General features: G+C 36.2%; 1 protein-coding gene across 6 annotated transcripts in view; it reads left to right on the forward strand.

The window, feature by feature from the left end:
• The window catches only part of Cacna2d1 (calcium voltage-gated channel auxiliary subunit alpha2delta 1), a 451,116-nt gene that overhangs the window by 212,553 nt on the left and 219,576 nt on the right, over positions 1–18,987 (forward strand). For all 6 annotated transcript variants that reach the window (XM_031380027.1, XM_031380030.1, XM_031380032.1 and 3 more), the window contains exon 4: positions 7,714–7,773. In XM_031380027.1, the coding sequence (XP_031235887.1) occupies positions 7,714–7,773 (60 nt within the window). The remainder of the gene's footprint in view (positions 1–7,713; positions 7,774–18,987) is intronic.

The raw sequence follows: 18,987 nt of genomic DNA on the forward strand, positions 1-18,987 counted from the left end.
TTCCAAGTGTCATGGTAATAAATGATGGTGCTTCTCTGAACTTGGTTATCAGTCTTGATGAAGTCATGGTAAAGTCATTACCTCTACATTTCCACACACACAGCGATCATGGGCTTGCTCTCTGCCATACAGGTAAACGATGTGGGAGCTATACAGACACGGGAGAACTGTTGCTTTTGTATGGAAGGAACTCACGGTCATTTAGAAGGGGGATTGGGAACAGCCTGGTGTGTGTCATAAGAGTGAAAAGGCGTGGCATCATGGAGGAGAGTAGCTTTTGTTGGTTTCAGTCAAATTGTTTTCTACTTAATTTTTTTGAAGGAGTGACATTAACTAGACAACTATGACCCCCTTAAAACACACTGCGCAAGAAGAGTCTTCTCAAGTCCCGGATGTGAAGAGAAGGTGTACCACAGTGAGCTTGAGTGACAGACTTGACCCACATATGTGTCAGAATCTTTGAACAGTAATGGGACTGGCATCCCTGGTTAGAGGACCAAGGTGGTTAAACAGGCTCATCGGTGATTCTTTACAGGTGGCCAGCCACATATCTGATGGGAAAATTGCATTCAGTTTATTAATGTTACTGTTTTTGCTTTATACCATGGGACAGAAGGAAGGTGATGCAGTCATCTGTTGTACATCGTTTGCTTTCTTGCTGCTAAGAGGGGCTTTGCTTTTTCCATCCGATGAAACCTCCTTTACCTTGGCTTCCTTTTTCTAAGTGTCTGACAGTTGCTCAGAGTTAGTTACAACCCTGAGATTTGACTCGAATCCTTGTGGTTAGTTTCACAAGCACTTACTTAGTATGACAGATCGAGGCTGAAATCTATACAACCAGAACCAGAAGCTCCATTCCAAAGTTTTATTTTTTAGCTAGTTACAAATAGAAAAATAAATGATGACTAGCATGGTTTGAGCAAGTTTCATTCTTATGTTTTACATATATTATAATTTCTGAAAGGTCACACCAAAAACCAAAACTACCACAGTTGTGTGTGATCTTTATTTCACACAAAGTGGCATTTTAACAATGGGAAATTCTCAATGAGTTGTTTATCCTTACATTTCAGCTCAACAGTTAGGATGCATTTATGGTTTAGGATGCAATAATAATTATTTATTTGGTAGATAATTGTCTTTTAATTCCCTTTAAATAGTTAGAGATGTGCTAAGGTATTTGAGTTGACACAAATAACTAAAGAGTAGCATACTTTATTTCTAGTTAGTTAGCCTTTTACAAATTTAAATTTAAAGAAAGTTATTTACTGATTTACATAATTCCTTCTTTTTCTGTTGACCTCCTGAGCAGATAGACCATTGTTTATCAGGGTTTAGGAGAGTTTCTTAATATTGGAGGTTACTTTCAATTGCATTACCATGCACTTTAGGTCTAAGAATTTCCCTGATTTAAAAAAAAAAAAAAAGGAAAAAAATCCCTTTTTATGACATTAAACAAGAGCAAATACTCTGAAAAAAATTTCTAATCAAGTATAAATGAAACAGAAATACTCCTGAAGACAACTTGTAAAGTCTGGATTGAGAAGGCATAGCAAGATAGAGCCAAGGATGATGTCTTTGGTTAAATAACCTTGCTTAAATGGCAGATTGAGATCATCCTCTCTCTCTCTCTCTCTCTCTCTCTCTCTCTCTCTCTCTCTCTCTCTCTCTCTCTCTCTCTCTCACTCTCTCTCTCTCTCTGTGCTTAATGTCTCGCAGAAGGAAGAATCTCTGATAATGGCTGAGGTACTGATCTATGAATAGAGTAGAATATCATAAAAGTCATACTTTTGTTACATATTTTTTTAATGAGTAGTACTTGGTTTTACCTTAGGTCTCTGGACTATCTAGTTTCTGCTTCTTGATCACCAAGCAGTGTTGAGCACAGGTTCTATCTTGAGAATGGAGCCTTAAGCCAAATAAGAAATAAGAAATTGGTTGGTAACTCCCAAAAGTTCCATGCCACCATTGCCCTGGAATATTTTACAAACAGGTTTTGTGGCTGGGCTGGTGTTTACATTTATCTTCTGTTTGTAGGGTTCTTTTCTTTATCAAAGACAATAGAATATAGGGTGAAAGTTCTTTCTAGGCAACAGTTTATCTCTGGTTTTACAAAATGAAAAAATAAATGATTAAAACTACATTAATCCAATATTAAGCTATTTATGAAAAAGTGTATTTTGACCCATTTTATTGACACTAGAGCTTTTAGTTAAGGCCAAGTCACAAGCAAGACTCAGCTACCCATTCTAATCTGTCAGACAATTCAAGAGAGTGGTGATGGGGAAAAGCAGAGACAGGAGTTTTATTTACTGAACTCACAAAGTCTGTCGTTAAGGTACTAATATGGTCTTTAGGTTTAAAGAGAGGAAGAATCAAACAACACAGTAAGAGCTATCCATAAATAAGGTGCCCTTGAGGAGTGCGGTCTGGTCATGGTCATCTCAATTCTGGTTCTGCAAGGTGCTTCTAAGGAGCCCACACCCCTCTCACCATCAGCACCAATCTCCCTTCTGAAAGATTATCACTTCTGCTCTTAGACAACCAGGACCTCTCATGTAACCACGTCCTAAGTAGGGCCTGTGAGCAGCCCACCGTGCTGCCCAAGTTCAGAAGTAGCATAATATTGTTGCTTTGCATGGCTCGCAAATTAACAAACCTCACACTTCTACCCTGAGAGAAAGTGATCCCTGTCACATAGCCTATGTCCGTATGCTCTGCTCCCTTACCTAAGTCATGGAACACAGGTCACGTATTGACTAAGCCTGCTTCCTAATACTGCAAGATTTCCCCTTCCTTGTAATTCCTAAAAAATTACAACTTTGCTCCCTCACCCCAAAAATGAGGGACAATTTTGTTCACCCAGTGTGCTTCATTGTTAGTAAGAACCTTTTGTCTGAATGGAATGTGTCCTTGTTACGTCTTTTAAACTCCCCCCAAATCTAACAATGCTCCAGGGTAAGGCCCGAGAGCTTCTGTTCTTCCTGAAATCTTAGGTAGGATACAAGGTTAGGATAAGGCCATATCTGTATGCAGGTCGAGATGACAGGCTCTCATTAGGCTTTAATTACTCAAATAAGGAATCCGTGCTCTGCCCCCCACTCAAATAGCTTATGAAAGTCTGTTTCAATATGTTCCTATAGATGTGAGCTTTTGTACGTGAAGAAACAGGAAATGTAGGCACAGATGAGGAATTTTTATTCATTTTATTCATAATAACATGTTAAAATTAACATGGTCTTCAATGACTGCAGTTCTAACAATCTTTTCTATAAAATTGTGTTAGTGAGGTTGGAATGGAAATAACACTGTAGATTTCCACATATATATGTATAAATAGAATTGTAATAAAATACACAAATATCGGAGATGCTAAAGACAGTTACATTCATCATTTAATTGCACAACTGGGAGCCCTACCCCACCACCATCCTCAGAAACAAAGTCTGTGCACTTTTCTTCAGAATTTGGAAGTGTGTTCTTTCACTTTAATCTGCTGTTTTCAAAATCTTTTAGTAGGCCATTCAAATGTGTGTCCTGATCCTATAAGAACCTTTTAATGAGAATTAGTAAAACCCATTAGAGTGATAATTAGATTGTCAATACAGGTACAATACAGCAATTTCCAGCCCTTATTTGGTATTAACTGTTTGAACATTAATCAAAATCTCATAAAATGCATATTTTCTTGAATTAGCCTGCTCTTTATGTCTGCTGCCCTTTATTATAGAGAAAAATCTTGATCTATGCCATCAGAGGCATTGTTTTAGAACTTGTTTGAATGGATTCTCTAAGTCAACACTGCCTATTTAAATTTGAATGTCAGCGGCCTTGGAGTCTTAAATGAACATCTCTGTGTTGCTTCATATTTTGCTTTCAAAGCTCTTTAAAGAAATGCTTATGACTGATTGTACTCAAAAGTTCTTTTGAAAAAAGCTAGCCTAAAATTAATTCATAATCTGGGAAGCAGAATACTTGGAAATTTAGAAAATGCTGTTTTTGTAAGAGGACATATATTTGAATATTACTGATTGGAATGATAGGACTGTCTCTTTTCACTATACCTCTACTTCTTTTATTTGACTTCCACGTCATATATCGGAATTCAATGCTGGTGGAAAAGATGCAGATATGACAGTGTGAAGGCTGGGGATGAATAGATCTCCAAGGAGCTGGCCTTTCTCTCATCTGATAAGCTGCTTCCAGTCTGCTTGCTTGGATTTTGTTCTGGTCCCTGAAGACCACAGCACATCAAAGGCTTCTTCACTGTTAGTGATAATATGATTGCATTTGAAGGATGATTTTGTAAAGACTGCTCAGAAGCTAGCTTATTTTATGATCTTATGTTGCAATTTTGTTTTTTATTTAACCTAAAATAATAGATTTCTGTCATTGTTTTAGTGTTGATCCAACAATGTCTTTATGTACACTATGGATATCTTATGATATGACTTTTGATGGAATTATGGGAAATTAAAACCTGGCATTGTATAATGAGCTTGACCTTCAGTTCCTGAAGGCATAGTGGCCAGTCTTTCTAAAAACTGAGTCTGTAAAAGTCATTTTTAAGGTGTTTTTTTGGTTTTTGTTTGTTTGTTTATTTTAATGTGCAAATCAATGGAAATAGGGGTATATAAAATTGAAATACACCAAGTTATATATAAATGATTTTCTCATACATTTTGAATAAAGCCATTTAGGTGGCCCTCTCTGCTTTGTCATCACATAAACAGAATTAAACTTAATATTTCTTTTTAGGTATGGGAAGTGGAATTTTTAGAGCCAAAGTATAGACGCAGGGAGCCCAAGATAGATGAGGCTTAGTAATCCAACTGCAGCATCCCAGGTAAAGAGATGATGGTGCCTGGTGGTGAGAGGGGATAGAAAAAAACTTTCTCACTGTGGCCCTATTGGGAAGAAAACCAATAAAGAGGTCCAGGGACCCCAAGTTCATTTTCTGGGTACTAAGATATACTTTTGGTTCAAGGAAAGAAAGAATTGGTGCAGTGGACAAAGAAGTATGTGGAGCTAAGAAGTACTGGTCAAATCAAGCTCTCGTTCATTGCATGTCTAGCTTCTACTTCTGCAAGGTCATCTTGAGAAATTCATAACTGAGAGAAGTTATGAAGAGAACAAGCTGATTTTTAGGAAGGTGCCATTGCTACTCTAGCTAGTGCCTTAAACTTCCTGTGATGGATAATTGCCCCTACTTGGATGATGTGTTTTGCATGCTCAATGTTTGGGTGTGTTTGAACCTATGTCACAAAGATGTTTACCAGTCAGTAAGTTCTGCTTTTCAAGGAATACAACATCAACTCAGATAGGTTAAGAATGCAAAGACAAAGCTAAAGATGACAAGATGTAGTTGATGATGCTCATGACCAGGGGCAGCTATCCTTCTTCAGTTGCTCTTGATGGGGCAGGTGCTTTTTTAATTTAGTGTTCAGTATGGCTCTCCTATTTGGCTCCCCTTCTTCCCAGTCCTTTTGATTTCTGTCAAATGAACCCACACAAGATACTCAGAGCATAGTGTTGAAAGTAGGCATATCATATAGTACAGTGGAGCACTCTCAAGGAGTGAAGAAGCCATTCTTCCAGCCTACATTTATTTTCGCCAGGCTTTATACCATTTCTGGACTTTTTAATTTTAATTTTTTGATCTCTCTGTGGAGTCCATCCTGGTATCACTCACAATGATTCTTCTTCCTCAGCCTTTCAGAGTTCTCCTTTATACAGTTTCCTGTCCAAGTGGTTATCAATCCAGTGGGTGGAATCTTTCAGTGTTCTGGAGTTTTACTAGAGAGCCCCTGGCTAGACAATAATAATGTAACAACAGCTCTGTCCATCCTCCTGAAAAATCATAAATTATTAGGAGACTTTATTTTATAATCTCTTCTTGTGCATAGACATTGTAGATTACCAAGGGGTAGCACTATGTTAAGGCTGGATGAGCCAGGGACCTTCCAGCTTGTTTAGAATGCCATGTCTCCACTGTGGCCAGAAAGCAGACTCTGGTCTCTTTCTTCTAGCCCCATGACTGCCAAGACTGCTAATGCCAAGTACATAATTATGTTTTCTTTCTTTGTAAATAAGCAGTAGTTATAGGACATATCCATATATCCAGCTGTAGAAATGGAAATTGGCTAACAGTAAAATATTCATATTTTATTAGATAGGGATTTTATTAGTCTTAGTACAATTTCCCTATGGCAGTCAGTGGTAGATTATTGGCTTTTAAATGTCACTTGACTGGAACAGAAGTTAATTAGAGGCTTGCCAGTGTCTAGAAGGCATGTCAATTTCTATAAGTAATGACCTTCTGGTCTTTTGCCACTAGAAAGAGCAGTTAGTGAATGTGCTATTTATAACACAGACTCTCTTAAAAGTCTGTATTTGGAACATTTATGAAACTTGATTAAAGTTTTATTTTTTCTTTATGAATAAAGATATATATAACAGTAGTATATTTTTATGAGTTCCCTAATTTTATATTTCAAGCAGAGAAAATAAGATTTAGCAACTTTAGTACTGCAACTTTTAAAAATACATATCTTTTTTTATATATTTAATTTGCTATCTTTAGGTAGACTCTCACAATAAAGGTGCTTTATGTTATAAAGTTTAAATTGTGTATGTGTGTGTATATGTGTGTTCAGACATCCACATTCCATGACACACTTGAGGAAATCAAAGAACTGAGAGTTGAATCTCCTATATTTTTTATATTTATATATTACACAAATATATATGAATTATATATTATGTTTATATATTACATAGTCATTGGCAAGACCTATGTAATTACTTAGAAAAATGAACGTATTGCAGTGTTAAACTTGAAGGATAGAAACCCACATGTCATTGTAAAGAGTGGCCAAAGGGATGCTTGGATGATTTGATATAGACTTGACTCAGGAATTGCAAATACCAGCAAATATTACTTAGAGAGTGTAACATAAATTACAAAAACACTTTGTACTAATATTTTCCCAAAGTCTACCTGTTATTGGTTGCTTTATAAGTGAATTTAATACATTTACATTCAAAGTGTATTTTCTATTTAAGTTTGTGCTATATCTGCCCCTATAATTCAGCTTAAACCTACCTGAAGTCAATGAAGCAGCTTTATACTTCAGCTTACTTCATCATACTACAGGGAGGTGAAAGGAAGCCATTTCCAAGTGCGTGCGTTAGGAGCTTACAGTCTTTAAAAATCATCTTTCAAACATCTAGGAATACATTCAGCAAATAGGAAATCCCAAACTCGTTATTATAAATGAGCTTGTTTGGTGACCATTTACTCGTCGATCTATTAACATCCTTCTCTTTCTACTGACTGAAATATTTGGTAGTGCTTACAAAGAACAGGATTATACTCCAATCAGTATACTATCTTCACTTTATTAAAATGTTTCACAAAAAAAATATGTTGAAATATACTTCCTTGAAGGAAAGCACTCATTCCTGCTAAAAACAAGAGAGGCAGCTCCCCAGTTATATTTAAGAACAATAGATTATTGCTGTAGCATCAACTCTACTAGGTTAGATTGGTAACTGGCTTCTCAACTATGAATCAAAAATAAATGTTGTCTATTGCTTTTCATGCCCCATAATTAATTATACCACTGAGCTGACAGGTAGTGTATTATGGTATGATTCTATGTTCCTATAGTCATACTCGTGTGCATCTAAGATTTACCATTTCTTTTTCAGCGCCTGGCTATGGAAGCAGAGAAAGTCCAAGCGGCACACCAATGGAGGGAAGATTTTGCAGTAAGGATCTTTTTAATAATCACTTCATTTGAGTTTGTCAGCATTTTTGTTTGCATAGTTTTGGTCACATTGCAATATATTCAGTGATGAATTTTTTCAGTGTTATTAGAATTTGACCCCAAACTGCCAAAATCTATTTTATTCTTTTGTGAGTAACCAGAACCAATTAAGTTAGTTGGAATATTCATGCTCATGTTTATGTACAAGAAAGAAAAATATATTCACATGTTCTTCCATTCTTATAAGCATTAGAAGTATATTAACGAAGCATTGAATCATGATCTCTGCATAATCCTCATAGTCATTTTGGAAACCAGTGTACGTGTAACTGGCTTATAAGAAGAGGCACATAGTTTGTAATTGTGTTGATGTATGAAGTGACTGAAGTGCATGTGCAAGCATCAAGCTCTTACAGTTTGATTTGCGTCTGTTTTGCTGGAAGCATCCCTCCTTCTTCTCTGAACTACTTCTAGACATGCCAGCTGGCGTTACATCTCCCCTTTTCTTTTTTGTTCAATAAGCTGGTTTGTGTTCTAAGGCATGCTGGTTAATTATACAACATTACAGAAACCCTCCCTGTAATGATGAACTTTTCATTACCCATCTAATATAATAGCCAGTGAAAGAAGTAGATCTCATATTGTCACCTAAGGTTTTTCTGTAAGACATTTCATGCCTAAGTTTATAATGGAGATGTTTTCAGTCTCTAATTGCTGATAAACTCCAGACAACTTATTTTTGACCTGTAACCTTCCTTCAGCACTTTGATGCTATTTCAATAAGGACTAGAGTCTGAAAACCAGTTAATGATACTTTCTGAGATCTTATTTTAAAAGGTGTCAGGTTTAAAGTTCAGAAACTTAATCATCACGAGGGCTAGGAAGGGGCGTCACCACTTGGTGTTCATGTCTTCCCTTGTTCATTTCATATGGAAGGAAACATTTAAATACCATGATGATTTTTTTATGAGCTTCCTTGCATGACATTTCTGATCCTTCTTATTTATTTACTTCCTGGTAACAAACAATCTATTAAGTAGTGATGCTATTTAACTACCATCTTATTTGACTTTTCTCAGTGAATTGATCATATTGACTGGATTCTCGGGTCTTATTAGATATTGGCTTTACTCATGGTTGTTTGTCATGGTGAGGTTAATAAAGATCAGATTGTCACTGGTAATATATGAAAAAAATGTTGAACATGAAAAAATCACAAGCACTTTGAACACTGACAAACATGAGCTTTTGTAATGAGGTGATTGGCATGCAGTTAATATCTTTGAGAGAAGGGAAATGACCTTAAAATTGTGTTTCTTGATTATAACCCAAATGAATACCCTTGGTGATTTGTATGGAGGGAATGTTTTCTTACTGTCTCTTCTTCACTTGAAGATGATATGTGACGTATCATAAACATAAAATGAGGTTGTATCTGTGTGGTATTGTTATAGTGCAATTGCTAGTGATTGCTTTTGACTCTTGGGTAATTAGCAGAACTCAAAGGATCATCTACATCTCACAGTCTTCCTCTGTAATATAGACACTAAACCTTTTCTTTGGGGCAAAAACAAAACAAAAACAAAACAAACTTTTGTTTCATTAAATCATTTAGTCTTTTTGGTCCTTGTTAAAAAAATAAAGACTCGGCATAGACTTAATCTAATCCCTTCTTTACCATTGTTGGTGTGTTTAGTCAGTAGCTCTGTTTTTTATGAGAGATTTCTTTCCCAGATTGTTCTGAACTCTAGGCCACTGGGCTCATTGATGCTAAGTCCTCGTTTTAGCAATGCCTTTTATTTCTCTATAGAAAAGTGGTAGGTGGGCATGAATTACCACAGAACATTCAATATATGTTACCTGATGCATAGTTTATGCATCTTCAATATCATCAATTGGAAGACACTCTAACATTTTGCCTATTTTACTCATTTCCAACATGATACCAGTTAAATGATAAGGTGCCAAGAATTTTATGTCCTGCTCTTCTTTGTGAGATGTAAATTTTTTATAGATAGAATTGTTACTTCTATTATTGTCCCATAGTCACTGTGACTAGTAGGAAACACTGTTAGAACATTTCATTGAGGATAACAAATGTGTTCGAAATGATACAAAAGCCATTATTAAATTTTAAATGGGTAGAAAATACATTTTTTTAGCCCAGGATTAAATGTTCCTATCATTTAATACTACATAGAGAATTCTTGTACAAACTCTATTTTTTAGTTCCCGTTTGGGATGTATTTATACCGTATAATCTTGAAAAGAGAGTAAAGGGAACAGGAATTGGAGCCTGTGGATTCACGTTTCCTGCACACACTTCGTGGGAGATGGTGCCTCCTGTTTGCACAGCACCCATCTGTCCAGGGTTTGTGTGATTGAGGGTTAGAGTACTTCCCACCCTTACATTTTAACCAAGAGTACACAACAGCCTCCTCTTAAGGAGACCATGATGGAATAGAACATTAAAATTGTGATGATTTCTATGCCTGGAGAATACAACCTGAACTAACCTTACTCAAATTTTAGATTCCAATGATTAAAAAGAAGTAAAGTAGAACACTCAGCTCCCATCTTTTTTTTTCTGAAAAATAGATAGTTTTATAATTTGTAGATGTATCAAGCTAAATCAACCCTTTAAGTCAAGAATAACATTCAAATTGGTTGGTAATTAAGCATAATCAACAGCAGGTCTCTGTTTTGATAAAGCACCCAAAAGGGTTGCAAGTTTTGTCAGTGTTTTAAGCAAACACATGAAAATGTTTAATTTGAGTTTAAATATAAGATTCCAAAATGTCCTCCTTTTACACTTTATAATTCTTTTATCGTTTAAGGCATTTGACTATCTTCACCAGTGAAGAAGATATTTAGTAATTTAACACTAGGGCGATGTAGAAGGCAGAAAGAGTTTCCTAAGAGCTGCATTTACATTTCAAAAGGAAATATAATATTCTGCTTCTTCCCTCAAGTGTAAGTTGGCAAGTTTCATTAATATTACTTAGGCAGAACTTGATTAACATCCCCTGCTGTGTAAAGTGGAGAAATCACATCAACAGCAAGGACAAAAGGCAGAGCAGCAGTAGCTGGCAAACAGGAAGGGGCTCCTGAAATTCACACTCTCCCTCAGCTCCACGCCAACCCCACGTGACACACGATTGAGGGAACAACTGGCCAGCCAGCTCCGCTGTTTGGCACGTGTGTGCTGCTAATAACTAGAGAGGGATCAAAGGGCACACACACTCGAACTAGATTAAAATGTATGTGGTCGTGCATTTACAAGTTCAAACCAATATTTATAAATAAGCTACATCTTCCAGCTGTGTCTGGCAGGTTTCCATGCAACTTCTGGGTGTTAAAGGAGGCATATCATGTCACTAAAGGTGGACCAATCATTTGATTAAGGGCAGGCGGGTGGAGGTGAGGGGCGTGAGCTTGGTAAACTCATTGTTCCGCATGAAATAGTTTCTATTATTTCCATGAAACAGATCTTTTCCACTTGCATCTGAGATCTCATTTGACTGCATTGCAACGGCTGGTTAACTAAAGCAATTTGGTTTCCAACTAAGGCTGAAATATTAATTGTACTTACACATGTATAAACATAAATGGTGCCTAATTTGTATTTTAATAACTAGGATCTTTATGTATGGCTTATTAGTGCCAGCTTGTTACTGTGTAGGCTGAGTGGAGATGTCTACAAATTGGCCAGTAAATAAAACGTTCTCGGAACCATTTTAGATTCTGCTGCATGGGGAAAATAAATTAGAAGAGGAAAATTTTTCTGGTGGAGTTGAACGTTATTGAGTCAATCAGGCTAATTTAGTACTTCAATATAACTTTAATTCTGTAATTGTCAGAAGTATTTTACTAAGCCATACATCGAGATGTTTCTTTAACATTATAACATTCAAAAATTTGTGTTTGTGTGAGTAAATAGGCATTACGTATTATTTCATCTGTCCCTATTCATTTCATGGAATTGCATCATCCATGTCAATCATAGCACGGATGATTAGTGCAATGAGGAAACATACTGTGCTTATTTTGATTTTAATGCACAGAGACAAACAGTATTCTCTGTGACAACTTGCTGTACATGCTGGATATGATAAGACAAATTTTTGCATCTCAAAATTGGAGGATGGCTTGTAGTCTTCATAAGTGAATAAATGAATTTGATGGATCATCAAAATGATTCCAGCCTATGATTCAATTTAGTCTTTCATAATTTTTCCCTTGGTTGTTTAGTTTGCATATTTATTTTTTATCACGTTATTGCTATATACAAAACCTTTTGTAATTACTGCTTATTTGATGCTTCTTAAGAACCTGCCCCATCATAAAAATAGATTAAAAAGAGCCAGATTACAAAATTAATGTTCCCTACCATCAGGAAAGGAAACTATTTAATGAAGAAGAGATAGACTAACTTTTGATGTTTTTATCTAAGCATTTGTGATTATGATGAAAATATACGACAATAGAGAATTTTGTGAAAACTGTGGACTTTAAACTGCTGTTGAACTTGGATAATAGCTCATATCTTGATTCTTACATTGTAAAGAAAAAGTAGTACCTTTAAATACTTATTATCTAGCCCAAAATATTGCTTTTATTCTTTATATCATTTCTGGTGTTCACTCTGACCACACATTTTGTTACTTCCATTAAAGTCCAATTTAGAACATAGGGAATGGTCCTTACTAAGTCACTATCGTGGCATGGTCCATGACAATACAAATTTAGATGTTTCAAGGGTTCCATAAGAAGATTCATTCCTTCCCTTTCTGTCCAGTTAAGATGATGAGAAGTTAGAAAGCTGTACCTCACTGAGGATTGGTACATGACTACTGGGCTCCATGCTATTCATGATCATGTTGCTGGCTCCATGTTCTGAGATTGAGATTATGGAAATAAGTCAGTTACTGAGATTTCTTAAATTGCTGCAGTGTTTAAAATTTCCAGCCACAGCAAGTGCCTAAAATCATCATTGTTGATATTTAAAGAGTTGATATTTAAAGGTTGAAGTAATTGTACCTCAACCTTCTAGTGCCAAAATTACAGCTGTCAAAAGAGAATATTTATGTCAGATATTTTATTACACACTATAGTATAAACAACATTTTCTTAATTTTTATGGAGTACTTATTTGTGTGGAATTAAAGATTTACTATATTAAATTTTGGACCAAAGAGAAAAAGACAAAGAATATGTATGAACATTATAAATGGCTAAAAATTACATATAATTCAGTCAGATGAATTATCTCCAAAACCTTTATTTTTTTCACTTCATTGATTAAAATCCTTCAGCTAGGGATTGGAGATATGTCTCATTGAGTAAGTTATTTGCCAATGCAAACACAAAGACCTACATATAGATTCTATGCACTCAGGGAATGTTATGCTGGTGTGGCAGCTATTTGTCCTTCTGGCCTTCAAAAGGCTGAATCATAGGATCCCCATGTCAAGAGGTAGGCTAGACCAGCCTTACAAGCAAGCTCTGAGTTCAGCTGAGACCTCCTGCATCATTGAATAAGGAGAGAAAGTAATCAAGTAAAGAAACTAATCAAGTAGCTTTGGGTGCCCATAGGTCTGCCCACATGAGTACCAACACACACACCTGCACCTGTACCGTCGCAAACACACCTGCACACATGCTCATGAACAAAAAGTCATCAATTCAGGGTACACTTGGTGCTTTGTAGTCTGGCCTAAGTAATATTTTCTGAGTTTACCATTGTAGTACCAGTCTAAAGTTTGATTCACGTGGGATAAACATCCCAGAGTAAATCACTGATATTCTCTTAAAAGGATTTGTTTCATTCCTTTGAGTCCTTTGTTCATCCCTGAAATTCCTGTATGGCTTTAATTGACCAATATTAGATTTGCTATTCTATGTGACTTTCTAATGCTTGTATGCTTTCCAATGTGTGTTTTTCTCCACGATTTTTACTACTAAACTGTAAACTTCCAGGGCTGAGAAGCTTGGCTAATGCAATACAGAGGTAGTCTAGTGCAATGCATGACAGATGATATCCTGCATGTATTTTTATTAAAAAATAATAGCTTGCACTATTGGGGTATCTGTTTTTACTTGTAAACTTTACTGTCAATATTACTGAAGAGATTATGAAAAATTTTGTTGAACTGTACTTTTATATGCTGGAATACATTTATTTACTCACAGCTGTTATGAAGCACTGGGCTTAGAGTTATACAAATCTACATCAATTTTGCATCTGACACTAACTTGCTCTGCAGTTTTTACAAAATAATATTCTCTTGAGATACCTATTTCTTTATGATTTCAGCTCTGTTGTGCTCATCAATACAACTGTGTCCTTGAGCCATTCAATCATTGCGCCATTTGTCTCCCATACAAAATATTTGAGAAACTCCAAGTTAGTCTGAGATGATCTTGAGCAAGTCAGCACAGTCCCTTAAAGGGAACTAGTCCCCGGTTAAGCACTTGCCAGCTTCCACTTCTCACATGGCTACTTGCCTCATTGAAATTTCTTTAAGCTGGAGGCACCGTGAATACTTTGTGGACATAGGTTGAATGACACTATTCCAAATCCTAACTAGTTTCAGTGAATATGGATTGCAAGTCAGTACTTTTAGTCTGTGTCACAAAGGACCTGAAGGAAATGACTCCATTCGTATTTATTTAAGCCTTCTCTCTATGAGAGAAGACATGTTTTTCAAGTAGCCTTTATCTCTCACTCCCACCTCATCATTCCTATGCCCTTTGGTCTTCTGGGGATATCCATCTTCTCCTTATAAGACAATCATGTGACTTTCAAGAAGTGAATGCATCAAAAGAAATTTTGTCAGCTCTTAGCCTATATTATCATATTTAGTCTATCCATTGACGCCACTCTTGCTCTGTTTCCTTGTAGCTCCTAAAATTTGTTATAAATTAAGTTAGGCAAGTTATGTACATGTGCCTAGCACCTTGAAAAACTTGGGAGGTATAATGATAAGTTAGATGCATCTTCTCCTTCATGACTCAGGAAGTAGGTGAAAACAAACACTCATTTACTGGAGCTCTTTAAGGACTGAGTTCTGGAACAATAACTCTATTCCCAGAGATAATTTTGTGTTGAGGATAAATAACATTAGATGCTGGAATGGATTCAATTTAGTGGAATTAAAGATATGTTAATGGCTTTGCTAATATTGCTGTGGGAAAGAGAGGCTGTTCCAGGAGTTAAAAACATGATCTAAAACCTTTCTCTCTGAAGGGTTGATGCTACCAGGAACTCTTTAGCTTTTAAGTAAAGGAGGCAAGCATGAAGTTCAGGCCCTTTGTACAGACTCTGGGGTAGGGTTGCAGTAGGACACTTTTGGACATTGAATGCTGCCCAAAAGAGTAGGTGATGGTGATGGAGGACTTAGTAAATTGTTTTAAATGGAAACATACCATCAAGCATAATGAAAAGCTACTAAAATTAATCCAGTTGATGCCAAGTAGTTAGAGCAAACAGAAAGTCACCCCAAAATATTTCTCTAGAAAGACACTTAGGGATGTCCTGCTTAGATTTATAAGTTGAGAAAGAACTATGTGATAGTCTAACATGGTACTCTGCTATAATTTCTTTGAAGTATAAAACTAAGCTTTGTTAGTGGAGTTGATGACATGATAATAATTCTGTAGAAATTTAGGTGAGTGACCAACTGTCCCTATCAAAGTGGACTCTCTTAAGTTCATTCTTATCAATTTATTGCAATCTTTCAACCATACAACATTGCCTGGGGAGTGGATATATTCCAGTCTTTCAGTAAAATCCTTTCTTCCTTCCTTCCTTCCTTTCTTCCTTCCTTCCTCCCCTTCTTCCTTTCCTATCTTTCTTTTCTATCTTTCTATCTTTCTTTCATTCACTTTTTTTGGGGGGGGTGGGTAGGATTTCTTTCTGTAGCCTTGGCTGTCCTGGAACTCACAGAGATTCCCTCTGTCTTGAGAGTGCTGAGATTAAAGTTATGCACCACAACACCTTGCTTGCCATTGATTTCTTTTTCAATGCTTTCAATATAAAAAATGAGTCTTTTAGCATTAGGAAGCAAACAAAATTGCAAACAAACAACAAAGCCATATAAACAAATAACAATGAACATCATACACCCTTTTTTGCTTTGTGGCTTTCCCTCTGTCTTTGTCTTATGCTGCACAATTCAATTGAAATACAAGGCCTCCCCTTTGAATTCATCCTTATCTTCCAGCCCCTTTGATCAAGCTTCATGTTGTGCCTCCTTTGTTACCTCACTTCCTAAAACCAAATCAGCCTTTTCTGTTTAATTTCAGACTTGGTATTTGTACAAACTTAAAATGTCTCTTCCTTTGGAAATTTTATTTCTCATAGTGTCTGGAATGCTTTGTGGGTGTTCCTGTTGCCACTACCTAACCCCCTGTCAGTCTTCTTCCCAACATCTTTCATCACAGCACTTGTTTAGTATCAGGGTACCATCCTTACTTTCCTCTGGAGAGCCTATTCTTTCTCCACAGATAGTTATCTGACTTCAGGTCTAATCCCACCTGGACTGTTTTCTGAGCTCTTGGTTCATTTACAGTATTTCATGCTGGCTGTTTCTATGTCCCATCTCACTTTCCCTGTAGACATTCCAAATGATCTGTTGCTCCTATTTTTTCTCTACCATAGAGTCTTGATCATCTGTTTAAATTTTAAATATCAAATGATATTTCCTTCTCACCACCCTCACTTAATAGAGACACAATTAAGGAGTCATTTCGGTTGGTGAGAGGTACTTCGGCTCAGAAGATAAAGTGCTTGCAAGTTAAAGGCCAACCTGGTCTATGTGTGAGGATATTCAAAGTTATATAGAGGAGACACTCTATGACAAAACAGAACCAAAGGTAAAGTTAAAGTGAACTTGGGCTTTTTCCATCAGTCCTGATATTCTAGAGCTCATGAGGTAGAGAGATGGGAGGGTTAGAAATTCAGAGCTTTGCGCTGGTATTCAGTGAGGACAAGACTAGGCTTGGATAAAGAAAAGTGTTAATTAAAAACAAGCAAAAAATAATAATTATCTGCATTAGGAAACTTGAAATTTCCCTAATTTTTTACAAGTATCTTTTTATATGTAGTAAGCATTTATGGTTCTCTCTTTGATGCTTTTGCCATATATTTCTCTTGCAATACACACACAAACACAATAGGTTCCTGTAACTGCTTAATAAGCACAATGAAGAAATTGTCATGAGAGCTGATTTGTTTTTGATAAATCAGTATACCTGCCGTGTTTTTCTAGTCTGTATACTTCACAGATCTTATTATGTTACTATGATATATTTGTGTTGTTAAGATTTTCCTTGTTTACTGTAACCATAATCACCAAAGGGTTTCATTCTGGATCTATAGTTTGTCAATAGTTCCTGCAGGTTTTACCTACAAAGAATTAAGAGGTATTTGATTCTTGAGTTAAATATCAGGAAATATGGCCTGAGATCATGTGTTCAAACTGTCATAAATAATATGCTCCATCTGAAAATATTTCATTAGATTTTATTAGTTACAGAACAGAGGATTCAATAAGTTAAGGCACTTATCACTCTCCAAACACATAGGTGAAAAAGCACGTAGGCAAGTTACAGCTTAGCAGAGAAAACTCTTGTTGTAAGTTTCAGATGCTTTCTGATACAGTCTTACCTTGGGGGCTGGTGGAGGACAGTAATCTTCAAAGTTAGTAAATTCTAAAGATTTTATCTGAAAGTTCAAGGGATGTTAGGTCAGATGTAGGAGTGAAAAATGAAAAACCGTCAGGGGAACCACAGGCTGTCCAAGATAGTTTAGTTCTGTGTCTGCCATATGCCAGTTCTCTCTGGTCACAAGATTCTATCAGTCACTCAGGCTTTTAGTTCTCTAACACAGGTATGGCTTTGTTTTTCTGGAAATTGCCATAATTTTGAAATACCAAATGCTCTATCAATACTTTATGATAGTACCTTGATTGTTGGGCTTATTATTATATTAATTTTGTTCTTTATATTAGTGGTTTCAGTGGATTTTTCTCATTAAGTATATTAATAAGAAAGATTGGTTGAATGTCCTGCCCAAGAGTGACCAGTTTTATAATATTGTGACATGACATTGCATAAAAAAATACAATTTGTGTCAGAACACATTCACAGCTACCCTTAGATACGTAGGATATGTAGACCACAGGTTAGACATCCCTGCAAGTCTCTTCCCAGTTCTTACATGATTGTGACAAACTAAACATCTTAAAAAGCCTTTTTTCTTTCTTTTTTTTTTGTGGGGGTGGGCATTTTGAACTTTTCAAAGATATGGACACATGAAACATCAACTCACAAAATAACAAAAGCAGTACATACTAGAATCCATTTCAATAAGCTCTTATGTTTGACTTATGCTTATGTATATATGGTTGTCTGTGTGTACGTGGGGGAGGAGTGGACACACATGTATGCAAATGCATGTGGGCATCAGACGTTGGTGTTGATGTCTTTCGCAATGTCTTTCCACCTGACATTTAGAGAAAGGGTGTCTTTATGTAATCTTAAGCTCAGTGATTGACTTGGCTGTCTTGACAACTAGAGTGCTCCAGAGACCCATCTATCACCCTGTCCGTTCTCCAACTAACTTGAAGTTAGAATATATCCTGCTGTTCCCATTGTATGAGAATGATGAGGGTTCCTTATCCACATGCTTTCATTGAAAATCCTTTTCTTTCTGAGAAATGAATGAGAAACTAGTCTTGCTCCTTATCAATACATACAGTGAGATTTAGATATTCAGTGCAGCTATGTCAGGCTCTTGAAATATCCTGAAAGAATTCAACACCTTTACTACTTTTATGAGATTGGAATTCCATGTCCTGATAGCTCACAACCAGTAAAGTCTAATAAATCTAAGGTTTCCACACTGGTATTTAAAATTCTGAGGTGTTTTTGCTCTGAAGGGATTTGGTTCTCAATCTGAAGGGGTAATGCTCTTGAAAACTCTGGAGAAAATAGATTCCTTAATGTGGCTGCTTTAAGTCGAAATGTATGCTTGATGGCTTTACTGCTAAGGATTTTCATGATCCTTCTGCTAAGTGAAAGTGACCAAATTGTATATTTGAGATGACATGAGTCTATTTCCTTAGCCAGAGGGAAATGAAATATCCTGACAGAAAATATCAATGTTTCTCTTCTTTTATTATCAGAGATGTTGATCCTGAGGCTCTCCACA

Source organism: Mastomys coucha, unplaced genomic scaffold (assembly GCF_008632895.1).
Source record: "Mastomys coucha isolate ucsf_1 unplaced genomic scaffold, UCSF_Mcou_1 pScaffold19, whole genome shotgun sequence".
Lineage (NCBI taxonomy): Eukaryota > Metazoa > Chordata > Mammalia > Rodentia > Muridae > Mastomys > Mastomys coucha.